Raw genomic sequence first — 19616 nt, forward strand, 5'->3', positions numbered from 1 at the left:
GCTGACTCCCGATTTCTGCAGAGACCACTGCTGAGGTTCCGGAATATATTGATATTGATATTTTATTTCTATCGCGCCCGTACACAAGTGTTTCAGAGCGCGACAAGGCAAGGGAGGGGAACAGGGAGAACAAAACAGCGATGTTACAAGGCCCAGTGACATAGAGAACGTGCAAGTGCATGGGAGAGGGGGAGGGGAAAAGTGCATGGAAGGGGGAGAAGTGGAAAGTGCGAAGCAGAGGAGAAACAGATAAATAACAATACATAAATAATAAAGACAACAAACAGTGGTAGTGCAGCCAGCAATTTGCAAGTGCTAGGTTTAAGGCAGCAGACAGGGTAGGTCTGCTAAGTGCAGGAATAAAAAGGGGGGCTGTATGGGTACAGATACAGACCCCAGTGCAAGGGGTGGCCTAGAGGCAGTGCGGGAGGCTGGCAGGGTGAGCAGGTACCTGGGCCCGGAGGACAGAGGGTGGCCAGGTGCATGGTGCCAAGAGAGAACAGATCAGCGGGGGAGAGGAGGAGCGAAGGAAGAAGAAAAGAGGAAGGTCTTGAGGTGCTTCCGGAACCGGAGATGGTTCTCCCCAAGTTTTAGAGTGGCAGGGAGGCTGTTCCAGAAGGAGGCACCAGCCGAAGACAGAGATCTACCCCCAGCTCGTTTCTTTGAAAAACGACTGACCCTGAGGGAGTTGGAGGTAGAGGAGCGAACAGCTCGAGAGGGGAGGTATTTGTGAAAGGATAGCTGAAGGTATTTTGGATCCAGGCCCCAGAAAGCCTTGTGGATAATGCAGAGGGTTTTGAATTGACTCCTTGCATCCACTGGGAGCCAATGGAGAGATTTCAGGGCTGGAGAGATACGATTCCAGGGCTTGAGGCCAAGGACAAGTCTCGCAGTCCTGTTCTGGATTAGTTGCAGAGGGTGGAGAGTAGAGGCAGGTAGATTTAGAAAGAGGCTGTTACAATAGTCTAAGCTAGAGAGAACCAGAGCTTGGAATACCATGAGCTTCTCGAGGAAAGGCAGAGTACCTCTGAGGAGGTGCAGTAGGAAATTTGACTTTTTAGAGACCTCGGAGATGTGGGCGGAGAAGGAAAGGGTGGAGTCAAAGATGACCCCGAGCTTCTTAGCCTCGCAGGTGGGGGTAAGAGGAGGGCCAAGGGAGGCCGGCCAGAGAGCCAGGGGAAAGGATGGTGAAGGTGTGCCGATGAGGAGGATCTCCGTCTTGCTGGCTTCTGACAAAGATCATTGGCGGCAGAACAATTTTCAATGACAGTTAGGCAATCAGAGATGAGAGAGGGAGAGGAGGTGGCAGAGGGCAGCCTGAAAATGAGTTGAGTGTCGTCAGCGTAGCACTGGAAATTTGAGCAGAAAGTGGCAATGCAGTGGGCGAGAGTTGCCAGGTATTGGTTGAAAAGCCAGGGCGAGAGGTTAGACCCCTGGGGAACACCACAGGTAGAGAGGAAGATAGATGAAGGGAAGGGCCCAAGTTGGACCTGGGAGGGTCGATCTGAGATGAAAGAGGTCAGCCAGGCCAGAGCCTGATCAGTGATACCCAGGTTTTCACGGAGACGGTTGAGCAGGATGGTATGGTTGACCATGTCGAAGGCAGAAGAGAGATCCAGGAGGATGAGGACAGAGGGAATGTTAGAGTCAAGGTTGGAGAGCAGATCTTCACGGATGTTCAGGAGAGCAGTTTCCATGCTTCTGGCAGCTCTGAAGCCAGACTGGTGGTCATGGAGACAGCCAACAGAATTGGAATGAAGGTTAAGCTGAGAGATGGCCAACTTTTCCAGGAGTTTGCCCAGAAAGGGAGTAATGGAAATTGGGCAATAGTTAGCTGGACAAGAAGGATCAGCTGTGGGTTTCTTGAGAAGAGGATGCACAAAGGAGTGCTTCAGAGTGGAGGGGAAGGATCCTGAGGCAAAGGAGTGGTTGCAAAAATCAGCAAGGGCCGGAGCGAGGGTGTCAATGGGGTCCTTGATGGTTTTAGAGGAACAGGGATGAACCTGTTTTGACGAGGCTTTCATAGATCGGACTTGTCTAGCGACCTCGTCAGAGGAGAAAAGAGGAAAGGACAAGAAGGATGGTGGGGGGGTGGCTAAAGGAGGGTCAGCAAGCACAGATGGAGAGGGGAGAGGAGGGGCGTGGGTGAAGAGGGTGGGCAGGATGTCCTGGATTTTTTAAATGAAGTGAGAGGCAAGAGCATTGCAAAGAGCCTGGGAGGCAACCGGAGGGGTAGAGACTGCAGCAGGGTTGGCCAGCTCCTTGCAGATTTTAAAGAGTTTGGCCGAGTTTTTAGATGCCGCAGAGACACGAGCTTGAATGTGGACTCTCTTCTTGGTGAGGACAGAGAGTCAGTATTGCCTTTGTAGCAGGCGACAGGCCAGTTTGTCAGAGGATGAACAGGAAGTCCTCCATTTCCTCTCAGCCGCCCTACACTTACGTTTAAGTGTAGCTAGGTCAGAGCCATACCAGAAATTGCACTTGGCTTTGGACTTCAAACTGATCCTCATGACAGGGGCAAGAGCATCAAGCGTATCAGAAATTGAAGAGTAGAGCAGAGACAGGGCTGTGTCAGGATATGAGACAGCCAAAGGTGGAGGGGGGGAGAGAAAGTGGCGGCAAAAGCCTCAACTGACATACGCTTCATGGGCCGGATGTCCGAGAAGGTAGATGGCAGTGTTGGGGTAGGCTTGTCTTGGGGGGAAGAGAGGGAGAGATGAGAGGAGAGGAGGGAGTGATCACTCCAGGAGAGAGGAGTGGTCAGAGGGATGGAGAGAGGGAGGTCAGAGGAGATCAAGACATCAAGTGTGTGCCCTGCAGAGTGAGTCGGGCCAGAGGGGAGGATGGACAGGGGGAGGGAGCCGCAGAGGAGGAGAAAGGAGAGTCTAAATGTATATTGAGGTCACCGAGGAGGAGGAGTTGAGTGGTAGAGGCCTGGTGGCAGGTTGAGAGGTCTGCCCACTCAGAGAGAAATGAGTTGATTTGACCAGGAGGCCGGTAGATGGTAACCACAGTAAGAGAATGGGTAGGCGAGAGAGAAAAATACACCTCTAAGATGCAAAGGGAGTCACCATAGTCAGGCTGCGACAGACCATCTTCCAGTGACAGGCCCTGCACGGGTTACGTTGATGCAAGAAGGCTGAAAATGCAGGAGCAGGCATATTTTTGTAAAACCTGAAGAACCTCCATGTTCCAAGGATGCACTCAGAATGGTTGCAAGTGCAGTGATGAGTGACGAGTGAGCTGATCAGTCCACTGGTTGGTTCCGGAACAAGGAGGCTCAGAAAAGCATGGATCCCCAAGCAGGCGTCGAGACTGATTGTTCCCACCAGTCTAGGGGTCAAGGCACCAAGAATGGTGTTATTGAGATCAGGCAGAGGAGCAGGGTTTCACCAAGACTTCACGGAACCATGACAGCGATTGCCAGGAATCAACCCCCGCGAAGACCACACCACGGAAGAGGTCCCGGGATGACACCAACCGCCCTTCCACCTCGAAGGGACAACCCACCAGGGAAGACACCCCAGGTTGCCAGTTGTTAGGGAGAATTATCTCTTTAGGCTGAATTTACTAACCTAGTGAGTCCCCCAGCAGCTTTGCTGGATTTCTGGAATTTGTGTTTTTCTCCTGCCAAGAGTGAGACTCTTTTTCTCCCACTCTTGGACATGATTTATAGTGTTCCTTTGAATGTTAATGTGTGTTATGGGCTATGGGGTCCTTTACTCCATAGGGTCTCATGTGTTTTTACTATGTGTGTTACACAGCACCCTCCGTGCAGTAACACAGGGGTGTCATATTGACACCCCACCATAGACTCCATATCCTGGGACTGACTACTGTCTCCCAGGGCATGTAAAGTCACCATTGGCTTTACTAGTCCCAAATTATTAACAGAAACCAGTACAAACCATCATATTGTGGACGTACTGGTCGGGGCAATTCGATTGCCCCGGGGTCTGTTAGTCGAGGGGGCACGTCTCCGTCCGCCCCTGATCGAGTTTTGGCTGGTGGCAGTGGAAACTACTTTTTATATTCGACCGCAAATATTTTCCTATGGGATTTTCCCATTGTTCGAGGCTACCAACTTTAATTATTTAATTCTCATAGCCTCGAACATACCGCCGGTTTAATTATTTAATATTCATTCGCCGGTTGGTATTTGTTGCCAGGACTCGATTCTAAAATGGCGTCTGTGTTCTCTTTTGTGACTCCAACCCAAGTCGAGCCCTTTGTTCCACTTTTTGGCGGGCTTCTCCACAGAAGCCTCCAAAAGTGGTGCCACTCTGTCTGGGTACCACAGGGGGTGTGGGAGGGGGTTTAGGCACCCTGGACTGAGTTACCTTGGTAACTCAAGTCGCACTCTTGTGTGATTGGCCCAAGTGGTGAGCCGGCCGGCTCACCACTTAGCATGTTTGATTGACAGCCAGGCTGAGTGAATGGGGGTATGCTGCATAAAAGCAGGGCTTTGGGGACTGGAACTTCAGAAGTCGCCACAAGACCTGAGAAACCGACGAGGGAGAAGCTGAGCCGATCTACCACGACGACACCACCGGTGGAGCCCTGCGGAACCGACTCACCACTTCCCGACGACAGAGAAGATCTCCCCGCTGGAGAGGCTTCTTCCCCTGACTGGTGGGCACAACCAGTTTTACCTTCTTTCTTCGTACCTCAGACCGGTTTGTGGTCGAACTGCCCGTGCCAAGCACCCTGGCAGCCGGATAGCCACTCACCACTGAACCGCGAATCAACGGACCGCTCCTTGTACCTCAGAAACTCCGCGGCTGGTTTCTTCCCTGGCAGTGCAACAGACTCCTGTCTTCCTCCACGACGAGATCCTCTCTTCCCCCGGACAAAGCACCGACTTGCATCCGCTGCCAGGAACAACTGCCCCCGCTGGAGTCCTCTCACCACTTTAAGGTACTGTGTCCGCCAGGACTCCCTTTCTAAAGATTGCTACAAGGTAATAATAATCCCTTAACCTTCTGGACTGGGCTGACCGCCTTGACCCTCTAACTGGTCCCTTTCATTGGTCCAACCCCTTTTTGAACCTTTACAAGACTTTTGTGCACTGCAACCGTGTGACCTTGGACACATTTCGTTTTGATCCTCTGAAAGTGGATCCGGCCTTTTGAACTCTAACTTCACGGTTTTACTTTGCCTTCCCCTCTTGTTATGTTCTTGTAAAAGTGTTGGGATCTGTTTCAACTTGTTTTCTGCTTTTCTCTCCCTTTTTAAAACGAACTATTAGAGTGCCATCTACGTTAAGCGCTCACCGCTGTCTGAAAATAAGTGGGGCTTTGCTTAAGACTTGTCTAATATTCTTTTAAGGGAGTGTATATCTTTTAGTGACCGTGTTTAATTGCTTTCTATTAGTGCCTGTGTGTTTTTCTAGATGTGGGTTTTAAATAAATAATTTTATCTCTTTTACACCAAGCCCTGGTCAGTGTTTACTTGTTCTATTGTGTTCTCTTGACCTATTGTGAATACTCTGTATACTGCCTAACTCTTCTTGAGGGAAGTCTGACTGCTCAGCCACAGCTACCAAGTGAATCTGTGTGGTACAGACTGCTACCAAGTGGGTTTACTGCCAAACACCTGTAGTCTTAAATCTTTTGCAGTGGTCCCAGAGGGATCTGCACAGGTTTCTGCCTAACACCAGTGCACCGGTGCTGCCATGGGCCGTAGAGGCCGAAGCACCAACACCCATTGCCCAGCCCGAGGAATCAGCCGAGGCACCACTCTCGGAGGAGTCAAGTTTGGCTGGGGAGGTGTTGCAGCCACAGCACCCCAGGCTGTGGAGGAGCCACAGGAGGAGGTATGGGTGCCGGTTGAGGACGATTCATCAGAACTGCCCCGCCCACCCAGTCCACTGGCAGCCCCCCAAATCTCATCCCTTGAGACAGACCACGCCACCACCCCGGAGCAGTCTGGGCGGGAGCAAATTGAAGGGCACTTTAGTCCGATAGTGGCGACTGCTCAGGCTGAGCAGGACACCCAGGAACCATCCATCTCCACATGTGCACCCGCAGGGCCACAGCGTGCAGAACAGCTGACTGCCCTTGTGTGGCAGTTCGTTGAGGACAACACACAGGCTAGGCAGGAGTGGCGGGAGAACATCTCCTCTTTAGGCAGGACCATCTCTGAGAACACCACCTCCATGGGCAAAACATTTGCCGAGAACACTAGCCGCCTCTGCGAGGAGGTCTCTGCCCTGCGCCAGGTACTAGGCCGCATAGCCGATTCCATGGAGGAAGGGTGCCTGGCAACCAAATTCGTGCAGGCGCCACACCGTCATTGGCTAGCTCGACCCAGGCAAGCCCGCTCGCAGGTCATCACACACCCTGCGCTGGCCAGACATGCCGCCACATAGTCCAGGGAGTGCGAATTAATAGTCTGGGCAGCCTGATGTAGGCATTAGAGACTTGATGGGACATGTGTGGGGGAGTTGTGGGTGGAGGGGGAGCGGCGGTGGGGGTGTGTCGGAGTTGTGGGGGGAGGGGGAGGGGAGTGAGGGTGGTGGAGGGTTATTGCACAATTGTTTTCATTGTAAAATTGAATACACCCGTTGCGTCAAAAGCAAGACCTGAGTGGACATTCAACATTGCGCATGTGTCATTTATTCATACACAGTGCATAGTGTGCATGTACCCACACACCCAGTGGGCTCTGTCAGAATATCATGTCACCCTCTGCAGCCATGTCCGTCAGTAATATTGTGTAATCACTGATGGACGCACAGCACGCCCCTCCTGTGCTTCGGCACCACAATGATGTGCAGCCACTTCTTCTTCATCCCCTTCATCCTCACCAGGTGGTAGCAGTTCAATGTCAGGGGTCAGGGGCACGTTGCGTCGGATACACTTGTTGTGCAGCATAACACATGCCATGGTGGTCTTGGCCACCTTCTCATGCCTGTAGAGCAGTGCCCCACCTGACGGGCTAAGGCAGCAAAACCATGCCTTCAACAGGCCAAAGGTCTGGTCAATGACCACACGGGTAAGGGTGTGGGATCGATTGTAGTCCTCCTCATGCCTGTTCTGTGTGTTTCGGACAGGGGTGATGAGCCACAGCATCAAGGGATAGTAGCCACTGTCACCTGCATGGGAGGCATGAAAAGCTATATGTCAGTCGATTGATGATGGACAGCTGTACTAGTCACACATGTCGGCAGATTATCGTTGGTCACATGCACATGTCCCTGGTAGTATGCACCCCATTTTTAGGCCCTCAATGTGTCCTGTGCCATGGAATGATGGTGTGGGTTGCATCTTCAAGATGATACACGGTGTGCTCTACCGTCTTGTAGCTCATGCATTGTGTACGCATACAGCTGTGTTTGTGTAAATTTAGATGTGTTGTGTACTGTAGGATTTGCTGATGGGGAGCGTTGGCAGTAGGATCTGCAATGTTAGGCATTCTGCGCTGATTTTTCCCATGGTGACAAGCAGCATTCCTGTGTTTGATCCGGGATATCGGGCACAACAATGTGTGATGATCTTGCTTGCGTCGCCTTCCATCTGCACCTGTTTGTAGTGGTATAGCTTGCGATTGTGGTAAACCACCTCCATGGCATGGAGGCCACCTTTTGTTTCAAGAATCTCCTGGAAGTCTGTGGTAGGGATATGTATCCCTTGCTTCACTTGCTTCAGGATGCGAGTGAATAAGGGTTGTTATATGCCATGCATGTACCCCACTGTGTGCTGGTAGGTGGCTGTGGAAAGGGAGTGGAGCATGAAACTACCTTCAGTAGAGGGGGGATGGCGGTGCGTATTTCGATGAGGCTGACAATCGTGTATCATGTCCACGATGGTGTTGATGGTGTCCCGGTCCAGACGGTACAGGGTGTGGTTGTGCTACGGGGTTGGGTTGGAGGGACTGGCTCTGATTTTTGGGATTGGGGGCTGCATGCGTGGTTACGCTGGCTGCACTGGTGGGGCATGCTGGGCCTGTCTCACCCTCCTTCGTCTGCTGCGTCTCCTCTGTGGTGCCTGCTGTTGGTGTTGGTGTTGTTGCTGGTGTTGCAATGCATGCATGTCCTTCAGCTGAAGTGTTGATGCTACTTTTGGATTGATCCTGGTGTGGAAAAGGGTGTGGTGTGTGGGTGTGCTCCTTTTGGTCAGGTCCAGACTCCATTGCCTCTACCTGTGCTGATGGTGTGCACCTGTGGCAGTTGGGAACACTGCACATGGCATTTTACGGTTGGTCAGAGATTCCGGTATTTACGGCATGCCTAAATCCACTTTTAACACCTTCATGATGATGGTATTTGCATGTCCACTTCACTTGTGATCTCCTCCAGTTTATGGCATGCCGCTATTGCCGGTATGATGGCCCGCGTGCCCGCGCCCATGCCTCTATTAGAGGTACCGTTATTTACGGTGCCGCTAATAGCGGTTTGGCTGGTCGGAATAGCCCGGAGCGGTAAGCGATGCCGGTAATCCTTTACCCGCATCGTTTATCCCTTACCTCCAACCTCGGAATGACCCCCATATAGCCTCATTATGAGTTTGGCAGAATTACTGTTACCGCTGTGGTGCCTGGTGGAATTATGGCTGTGTTACAACTTGGCCAGAGCGTGCACATACCACTGCCAGTAACTGTAATTCCATCTGGTGGAATTACCAACGAAAGCGAGCCCCCAATAGTAATTTCCGCCCAAAATCAGTCTAATTACTGTAACCGGCGTACAGTCGGCGTAAATGGCATCATAGCTGGAACGGGAAACATGGCGTTGGCCATTTTGAAAAACTCAGTCCACTCCGAATCCCCAATTTCCAGTAGCCATCCGGACCCATAGGGGAGTGCAAACATGTCCCACGAGAAAGGCAGATAGAAGGTCCCCAATCAGTGCCCGAGGAAGCAACAATTCAGTGAGGCCGAGCGGCAGGTCCTCAATGATGAGGTGGTGGTCCATGCAGAAGATCTCTATGGCTCTAGGCATTGTAAAACATCTGGCCAGATGAAGGCCGCAATCTGGGCAAGCATCCGCAACAAGGTCATGGCAGTTGGTACATTCCCATGGGACATTAAGGACTGCAGGAAACGCTGGAATGACCCCAAGATCAGAGTCCGCAGCCTCATGTTTAAACACTGGCAGAGACATCTGCCACAGGAGGCGGCACTGTTTGTTTGTTTGTTTGTTTGTTTATTCACTTTTTATGCGCACCAAACCCATGGTTAACAGGGTGCAGCAATAAGAAAATGCAAGGCTTACAGGGTTACAAAAATATACAACTAACAATATTTTACACTGAGTCACAAAAGTAGAATAAATTACACATAGTCATACAAGCAGTGGCACAAGGTTCAAGTGGGAATATTGGGCGCGTAGGAGTATACTGAGCCAGATACGGAGACAGCCTAGAGGAGGGGAGACTAGGGGTCAGTAGAGATGAGATGTTTGATAGCATTTTTTCTGAAGTGTAGGTAGGGTTGTTCTGCTCTCAGGTGCTGTGGCAATAGGTTCCAGAATTTAGCAGCCTTCACTGGGAAACTGTTACCACCAATCGTAGTGAGCCTGAATCTGGGTACTGCCAGGCAATTGACGTTGCCAGCCCTAGTTGGTCTGAGAGAGATTCTTCTAGGAAGTTTATCTATCAGGTAGCTAGGGCAGCGTTATTTAAGGCTTTGTGGGCCCGTGATATCGTTTTTAGCTGGATTTTGTTATCAGTAGAAAGCCATTTATGATGGCGTCTGATGGAGGAAATATGATTTCTTTTGTTTATGCCAAGTGCTGCTCTTAAGGCATTATTTTATAGTGCTTGTAGCCTGCGGATGGTGATTTTGTTAGTACCACTGTATAGGGCATTACAGTAGTCAATTCTGGAGAGTATTGAGGCTGTCGTTGGAGAGGAATGGCTTGCCTGCTCTTATCAGCTTCCACGTGTAGGCCGTGGTGGAGGACAGAGTTTTTACCTGTTTGTCAAAGGACATGGTGGAATCAAGGTAGAAACCAAGGGTTTTTACTTCCTTGGAGACTTTGATGATGTTCCCATCGATATTGAATGAGGACAATTCCTGGCCTAGTTTTTTAATGTTGGCATGTGTGCCCATGATTATCAGCTCAGTCTTATCATCGTTCAGGCATAGGCCATGAGTGGCCATCCATGCCTGGATGATAAGATATACCCTGTTCACCAACTCTGTGTCCTTACTATGATCCCCAGAAAGCGGGAGGAGAATCTGTGTATCATCTGCATAGTTAGTGTAGGCGATACCCAGACGGTCCAGATCATCAAACAAGTTCTTGGTGAAGATGTTGTATAGAGTTGGCGAGACACAAGAGCCCTGAGGAACACTGCATATGATGGGAGTAGGGTCTGCAGCTGCCGATGGAGATAATACTCTCATGGTTCTCTCGCTCAAGAAAGACTCAATCCATCTGATAGCCTCAGAGGAGAAGTGAGCGGCAGAATCCAGATGTCTACAGAGGATCTTATGGTCCACTAGATCAATTGCTGCTGAGAGATGAAGTAGGAGCAGAAGTGCTGTCTTCCCTTTGTCTCTCAGCTCGTCAATTTGGGATTTTAAATCAATTAAGGCAGTTTATGCACTTCTAGGTGTTTTTGAATCTGGATATAAGCGGCTTTATCCAGAATCTTGAGTAAGAATGGTACCGTGGTACGGTAGTTGGTGGGGATGAGAGGGTCTAATGTCTGTTTCTTGAGGAGGGGGGGCACCCAAGAGTGTTTTAGGTTGGCAGGGTTGGTGCCTGAAGCAAAGGAGGTGTTAATCAGTTTGGAGATTAAAGGAGATAAGTCTCAGGCAGCATCTTTTATCAATTGTGCTGGGCAGATGTCGCCTTTTCAATTGGAAGGTTTGAGCGAGAGGATGATTTTTTCTACTTCCAGGGTAGACATTTTAGTGAAGGGAAATATATTATTGTGTGCCATAGGTGGATCACTAAGTGGAAGGATATTGGGCGAGTGCTGTAGATTCAACGTTTCTTTTTTTGATGTATTATATTTTGGAGCATGTTAATTTTGTTTGCTAGTGCCTGTTGGATGTCTGCGCACCAGGACTTATCTTTAGTACAAATATCAGGTATGGCTGTTGGTGACTCTAAGTCTTTTAGTATGGAGAAGAGGTTCTTCATGCTAGAGTTGGATTTGGCTATGCGTTCGTCATAAGAAATACTTTTCCACTTGCTTAGCAGCATGCAGAATAGCCGGCCAGGTGCAGGGAGCTCGTCTGCACCCCCAGCCTTCCTCCAATTATTGCTACAATCAATCATCACCTCAGTGGTCATGTGTGAATTATTTCTTTGTGGTTGGCCTCAAGACTGCTTCTCGATCTGGAAAAGTTAAGATATCTGTGCATGGCACAAGGCCACACGTAGGTGTGAAAGTTTTATCCCTTTTCGCTTGGCTGGTCACGTGATTCAGACACTGTGAAATCGTCTTATTCTTCATGCAATTCGTGTATTTGATTTAGTCTTGCCAACCATCTGCCTTCTGTGGCTTATCTTGACCTTTCAGAATAGGATACTCTGTTCTTTGCTTCATTAATTGTATCCACTGTTGGTCTATTTCAGCCGATACGACCTTGGCTTCTTGGCACGATTTGCATGTGTCTGAGTTTCTTTCTGTCTTTAGTTTTCGATTTGCCTGCTGAGGGGCTCTTCTCCTGAAACCTTTAGTAACCTTTGGTTGATTCTGCTTTTGTGCATAGTGGAAGTATATTTATGTACAGTGCCCCTTTTGAGGTAGATATGTATAGGTGTCGCTTGCTGCAATTATCTTACTACTAAGCATAAGCAAGCCTCACGATTCTCTGCTTTTTGCGGTTCCAAGCATAAGTACACGTGTAAACGCACTAAATATCTTCACCATGCTCATGGCATAAGCTTCTAACATTTTACATCGTTATTTCACTTTTAGGTTCATGATGTCCCTTATCCATGGTGTTTTGTCTCTTTTTGTCATTCTTTTCGTCATTCGCAGGTCGTCATATATCTTCTTATAGTGCGAGGAGAGAGAGGTTAATTTGGCTTTATTGTCATTGGAGGGGCATAGTCTCCAATTGGTTTCACTTTTTCTTTTCAGGAGGCGTAGGTCTCTGAGTTGTGGCGTAAACCATTTGTTTAAATGGGCTTTGGGTTTGCTAGATCTAAGTTTAAGAGGGGCAATTTTGTCCAATGTGGTGAGCATGATATTGTTGAATTCATGGACTAGAATACTGGGATCTACATTTTCTGGCAATGTATTTAGTGTGGGTAAGATAGCAGGGATTAATTTCTCTACTGTGATGCTCTTTTTGCTTCTGGTTAAACATGGTGGCGGTAGTATAGGGGCCGTCGGAGTGGGTCTGGTGGTGGATAAGTTAAAGGACACCAGTGAGTGGTCTGTCCAGAGTAGAGGCATGATGGATGAGATAGTAGCTGTGCAATTATACTCCGCAATCCAATCTAATGTTCTCCCCTTCAACTGGGTGGGTTTGTTAACTTTTTGAGACAAACCTAGTACATTAATGGTGTTAGCTATAGCCGCAGCGTTTTTGTCCATCGGGTCATTAAAACCTATTTTGAAGTCCCCTAGTAGGAGTAGTTGAGAGGATGGTTTGAGGTTGTTGGTGAGTATATTACGCAGATCTTCTTCGAAGGTACCAAGAGGACCCGGTGGTCTGTATATTAAATGAATGGTGAGTTGTTTATCTGGCAGAATTTCACAAGATTGTGGCAATTGGGTGGGGACTAGTCTGAGGGAGAGGCACATTTTAGATATAATGGCGATACCACCTCCTTGTGCGCCATCTCGGTGTTGTCTAGATATTGTATAGCCGCCTGGGATGGCTAACATAAGCAACAGTCCTGCCGCGTTATGTAGCCATGTCTCAGTAATCACATGGAAAATCCAAATTACCTTCTGTGATTAGGTCAGCTATGTCAAGGGTGTGAGCAACGAGCGATCTTGCATTGAGAAGTGCTCCTTTAAGGGAAAGTGCCTCAGTTACATCTTTGACCTGTATAGGCTTAGATGTGTTAGTATCGTTTAGTTTGATCTTGTGATTGCATTTATATTAGACATAGAATGTGGCAATGGTGAGTTAAAGTGCCTAGGTATCGTGATATGCTGGTAGTTTGTTTTCAGGTTGGTGGGTGGTAGAGATCTTCTCAGTGGTACATTTAGTTTGGTGAGTCTGGCACGGAATCGAAAGTTTCTATCAGACGTGGCACATGGTAGAGAGGCATGGGTTTTAGTCCCTGAGACACTGTAGTGTTTAGATTGGAGGCGGGGTGGCGGCATTATTCATAGCTGTTTTGGTCAAGGTAGGTGGGCTAGGAGCTAGAATGGGTGCTGGCGGGAGCTCAGTAAGGCAAACTTGGCTTCTCATGCCAGAGTGAATGGCAGCAGCCATTAAGCAGAGCAAAGTTGTTAGACTTAACATCTTTCACGGTTAAATAGCATGAGTAGGGCGATGCACATAGAGGCGCCTGGGCCAGATCACAGATCAGCAACAGAAATAAGGCAATGCATGTGAGACACCTGAGCCAGAACACAAATCAACAACAAAAATAAGGCAATGCATGTGAGGCACCTGGGCCAGAACACAAATCATCAACAACAATAGGGCAATGCATGTAAGGCACGTGGGCCAGATTGCAAATCAGCAACAACAATAAGGCAATGCATGTGAGGCACCTGGGCCAGATCACGAATCAACAACTAAAATAAGGCAATGCATGTGAGGCACCTGGGCCAGATCACGAATCAACAACTAAAATAAGGCAACGCATGTGAGGCACCTGGGCCAGAACACAGATCAGCAACAGAAATAAGGCAATGCATGTGAGGCACCTGGGCCAGATTGCAAATCAGCAACAACAATAAGGCAATGCAAGTGGGGCAGTGAGATATGAAAGTTGTACCAACGTAGCGTGTGTACCAGGGTATGGTGTGTAGCAGGGAGGTATGTGGTACATAGGATCAAGTACACGTACATAAGATTAAGGCATAAAATGGTGCAGCAGTTGTGTAGACAAACAGTGTATCTGCTCGGTTAAAAGGTTAATTCGAACAGTCAGGGATATGAGGGTGTAAGCACGATTGTAATACAAAGCATATTTAGAGCAGGCGCCTATGGCTCAAACGGGCTTGGAATAGTCTGAAGATACTGCGGTTCAATGTTCAATGTGCACATGAGGGCAGGATAGATAGTCGGCTCATAGTAGTAGTGTATTCGGAGACAGGAGCATAAATAAAGTAGACGGAATGGATTGCCACTAGGGCAAGAATCAGTGGCTAGGCGGGTGGTATTTAAAAGTTACCTTCGTAGTGCACAGGAGATATATCAGCTCATGCAGGTGTTCTGGTAGACGGCATGACGGCTGGTGACAGGCTGAGGACAAGAAGCAGCCTTGTTTCCTGGGCCTTGGGGAGGTGGGCCGGCTAACGCCTGCCGGTGCCTGATTGTTGGGTATAAAGGCCACAATGACCAATCCGCGCTAGGCAGCAAAACGTAGCCTTGGTTGGTCGGAGGGTGCTAGGCCATGGAACCCAGGTCGGCCATCTTAGAATGTGCACTCCTCGTGGTGCCCAATGGAGAAAAAATTCAATTTCGGCGGCGAACTTCAAATAGAACGTGGATTTCCAGGCAAAATGCAGGCGGTGGTGCTAATTGCAAATATTATGTAATATGGATGCTCCGACACATCTTTGAGCGGTGGTATGACTTCAGGCAGGAATTAGCAACCTGCTTACTGCATTTGCTTTGCATACAGGGCTTTCTTCTCCTGGGCTGAGCACTGCTCCTGCTCGGAGGGAGCTCCTACTCCTCAAATGGTGAATAGGCAATGGACCCCCTTGTCCTGAATCCATAGGAGGAGAAGGCCAGCAGCATACTCCACATGCAGTGGGTCGAGGGTCTTGGGAGTGCTGAGGTTGGAGCCACCAGCCAAGTGAAGCTAGTGAGTATGAATGTCAAACCCCCACATGACAATGCATTGGCCAACTGACCATCTCAAGCACGAGTCCCTCAGCATAGATGGGCCCAATGGACAGTGCCACCACATGTTAATGCACCCAAAGGCAACGCAACATAATGTACATGCAAGGGTAGGTGGGCAACTGTGCACATACCCATGCACCGTAGTATAAATGTGCATATGGTCCCCTGTGTGCTACCAATGCCAAGTGCTCTTTGTGCCTCCCTGTAGCCCCTTTATCATGTGTTCTACCAACCCTGAGATGACGGCCCTGCATGCTTCGGGAAACCGAACTGCACTGCTGCTGCTCCATTCCTGAATTCTTCAGGCATATCTTCTGCTTTATTCTTCCTCGAAGGGATCATTCTTTGTCCTAACTGCAAAGTTCCAGTCCTGACCGGAGCCTGAGCTGACCTAACCCCATGGCTCAGCATTGAGCATTGAGCCCTTGCTGCTACTGCTATACTTGGGTCCACCGACTTGAGAGTCACATGTTTGGGGTACTGTGAGCTTTTTTCCACATCTGTCACCGTCTTGCTGTGTCATAGGGGCTGACTGCAGGCCTTGTCTGCTTGCTCAATTGGAGAAACCCGACACTGGAACTGACCCTGTAGATCCTTTCTGTATACCCTAGTAGCATGATCAGCATCTTGGAAAGGGGTCTTCCTCCTCCAGATTTATCATTGGTGGCTGTCTTCTGTTCTTGTTGGTTTTGCCTGCAGATCTTTCTTCCAGAGACTGCCACCCAGACCCAGGGGGTCATTCCGAGGTGGGCGGTAAGGGTTTACTACCTATTTGCAGGCCCGTAATTAGCGCCTTCCCCATTCCCATTGAGCCCTATGGGGGTTCAAATGGGAATGGGGAATGGTTTACTGAATGGGGATTTACCGGGTCCTCCAAGGTCGGAATGACTCGGTAAGTCCCCATTCAGTGAGACCGGACCCAGGTTTGGAGGCAGCCATGGTGCTAAAAAATCAGAGATCAAAACAGTAAAGTAGCTCAAAAGGAAAAACAGTAACACTTTAAGCATGAAAGTAACACAAAATGGCAATGGAAATAACATTCAATACTTTGTTGATGTTTTATATAGTATAAACATATCTCCCATAGTTATAATGGGGCTATTATGGGGCATGGTGTGACCCCCCCACCCCCAGTCTTTCTTCCCCTTGAGGGCTGCTTTGCAATTTTCCTCTCCAAGACCGTTGATCATTAAACCTGTGTATGGATCTCCTCAGAGGAGGGTTCTGGTAATATATATGTACCTTTTACATACAGCCAGAAACAAACTTTCATTGGTCTTTGCCCCATTATTGCCCCATAATATCCCCATTATAACTATGGGAGATACGTTTATACTATATAAGACATCAACAATCCTGGATGGCTGACAATTGGCTCTGCTTAAAAAGCGATAAAACGGAACTCCTACTCATCGGCTCACCCACCACCCTGGGTAACCTCAGTCAGGAATACGCCTCCTTCACTATTGACAATACACCCATCAAGGTGTCTGAACATATCAAAACACTTGGCGTCTACCTAGACTCAAACCTCACCATGGACAGACAAGTGAATGCTATCTCCACATCATCAGCCTACTACGCAAAAATCATCAATGCAGCCAGACCATTCCTATCACAACAGAACTGTGTTGCCATAGCCAGAGCCATCATTGGCTCTAGACTAGACTATTGCAACGCCCTACTATCCGGGACGTCATGCAAAAACCTTTCTAAACTGCAACTAGCGCAAAACAATGCCCTCAGGGCAGCCAGTGGGACCTCAAGGAAAGAACATATCTCAGAAATCGGGAGACAGGTCCACTGGCTCCCGGTTAAACAGAGAATCATTTTTAAAACTCTCTCCCTGGCACACAAATGCCTCCATGATACTGCATTCTGTACCTTGTACAGAGGATCGTCAAACACACTGCCACTAGACCTCTTAGGGAGGGGTACTCTAACCTTATCCTGGTGCCTAAAACCAAAAAGGTCCGTGCAGGAGGATCCAGCTTCCCCACGATAGCAGCCACACAGTGGAATGCCCTTCTGCCTAACCTAAGAATGATTCAGTCCCACCTAGCCTTCTGTAAAGCACTCAAAACACAACTCTTCATCTAACCAATAAGCTGTTTCTTATGTCTACAAAAAAATGTGATGAATACTGTACTTGTATTTAAGAGACCTATCAGTCACATGTAACCTTGCTTATTGAAAATTCTTTGAAAACTCCTGTAACAAGCGCCACTATGCCCCCGGGCTGTAGGTGCGCTTTACAAATGCAAATAAATAAATAAATAAACAAAGTATTGAATGTTATTTACATTGCCACTTTGCGTTACTTTCGTGCTTAAAGTGTTACTGTGTTTCTTTTTGAGATACTTTAATGTTTTGATCTCTGATTTTTTAATACTAACCTTGATTGAAGATTTTACTCTAACTTTTTATAAAGAGTATATTTTTCTTTAAGTATACTGTTTACAAAATCCTTTATTGCGTGCCAGTGTTTGTGTATGCTGTTCTTTATGACCGCCCTCTCTCCAACTCAGATTAAATCCAGCATGCTCACTCATGCCACCATTCTGAGAGTCAGGCCTAACCCAGGGTAAACCCTTCACCTAACCTATTAGATGTTCTTCTCAAGATCACAAACAAGTGTAGTGAAAATCTTCCTTACAGCATAAGCTGTGGAATTGTTGTGGTGTATGAAGAAGTTGGTGTAGACTTTTATGTATTATGTTCTGATATGTTTTGGGTGTCTGTTTGCTCCTTCCCTTTCTAGGATATGCACTGATCACCCACATTCCTGCGGGAGCACTGGACATTCTGATCATTGAGCGCAGAAAGACTGAAAACATTTTAGGTAACCCATTTGGTGTTCTAGAAATGTTTCTTCAATATATTTACAGTTATGACAATTCTTCTTAATTGTGCTTTGTTAGCAATGTGTTGCAGGCAACAAAAACTTCCTAACTCTGCTTCAGATTTCATAACAGGTACAGCATTAATTGGGAATTGATAATGGTGACCTTTGGTTTTTAGTACTGCCGGATGTTTTCCTAAAGAAAATGTTTTTTAGATGTCTTAAAGAGCTGCATAATTAGTGAAAGCAATAATATCTAGTAGCCAGGCGTTCCAAAGAATTGGACCCCTACTGTATAATATGATTCTGGAATGATATGTTTTGTATTTTTGTGGTACTGGAAGAGCATTGAGGCCAATACACCATCAGTCTGCCTTCCTAGTAGCCCAAGCCATTCATCAGCAATTTTTATATCTTTGGCAGAAGCTCTTAAAATCAGTGCACACGTTAATTGTCAGCTAACAGATCTAAAACAGCACCACATAAGGATGGACCCTCAGGCTGCTGTTTATAACTTCATAGGCTGCTTTATTTTCTGCCAATTATTTATTTTATGTATTTTATTTGTTTATAAAAAATCATAGGGAAAGCAGTGCATTTTTGGCACAAAACCGCATGCAGAATTTACCATTGATAACAGAGCGGAGGACATGGGTCCTTTACAATGGGGTGAGAGAATGGGATTTGAACACCAGATGTTGCAGGGGAAGATGGAAACATAAACCAGGGATGAGGACACGGCAGAATGACATAGGAATAGGATGGTGGAGGAAGTGCTGAATTAAGGATTGAGCGGTGACAGGAAAGTGCAGTAATGTTGTCCATGAAGGGGTGGGAGAGAGGCAAACAGTGTCATGCAGTAGCGTAGAGTGCTAGGAAACATGTTGTTCCGAAGAAGAAGAGCTTTGAGGTTGGATTTAAATAGTGTTAGTGTTGGAGTAGCACAAAGAGTGAGAGAAAGAGCATACCAGAGTAGGGGAGAGAGAGAGCGGGAACGAGAGGGAGCACAGGGGGCTTGAGTGGTGCCAAGAAGGTACGCTGAGGATGATTTTAACATCTGAGGAGGAGAGTAGGGAGTGGCATGAGCAGACAGATAGGGTGGGCCAAGTCCATAGATAGTTTTGAAGATGATTAGAAGAAGTTTACACTCAGCCCTTTGTTTCATTGATAGCCAGCCAATTTGGTGACGGCAGAGAGAAGAAGAGGAGGAGAGGAAGATATAGCCTGTTTGTCTGTAAAGTAGATAACTTCACTCTTAGTGGAGTTGAGCATGTGTGAGTGAGACACGATCTAATATTTGATGGTCGATAGAGATATTTAAATGTTTGACAACAGCTCATTGGATAAGTAGTGCAAGGAGAAGATCTGAGTGACGTTAGCGAAGAGTTGATATTAGACGTCGGACAAGGAGATTGGGCGCAAGTACTGAAGTATAGAGAGTGAAGATCTGATTTGCCTGGAAGACTGGTTCATACACTTGGAGAACAGAAACACGACAGACCTAACCAGATGACTCCTCCGAAAAAAAGATATGGTAGATTTTGTTTTATAATGAAATGTTGCATTAATTCAGTGTTATTGTTCTTTTGATCAAAAATGCTATATTTGGTGTACCCTCATTAATGAGGTCTGTGACGAGGAACGTGGCTCAGAGGTATGGTTTTGATTACATATGGCAAACCTCATTGCGCTGGCCTTCCATCTCGTCACAGTACTCACATACCGCTCTCTCACACACCTACCCTCTGGGGGATGTCACGTTGGTCACCTAAAACAGAATAAAGAGGTATGAGAGGAAGTACCTGGATGTGGCCAAACCCTTATACCA

General features: G+C 47.7%; 1 protein-coding gene across 7 annotated transcripts in view; it reads left to right on the forward strand.

Moving 5' to 3' along the window:
- LOC138537634 (ADAMTS-like protein 2) overlaps positions 1–19616 on the forward strand; it is a 678742-nt gene that overhangs the window by 349487 nt on the left and 309639 nt on the right. For all 7 annotated transcript variants that reach the window (XM_069641465.1, XM_069641464.1, XM_069641470.1 and 4 more), the window contains exon 7: positions 17708–17788. In XM_069641465.1, the coding sequence (XP_069497566.1) occupies positions 17708–17788 (81 nt within the window). The remainder of the gene's footprint in view (positions 1–17707; positions 17789–19616) is intronic.

Source organism: Ambystoma mexicanum, chromosome 1q, assembly GCF_040938575.1.
Source record: "Ambystoma mexicanum isolate Mex_15411 chromosome 1q, UKY_AmexF1_1, whole genome shotgun sequence".
In the NCBI taxonomy this organism is placed as follows: Eukaryota; Metazoa; Chordata; class Amphibia; order Caudata; family Ambystomatidae; genus Ambystoma; species Ambystoma mexicanum.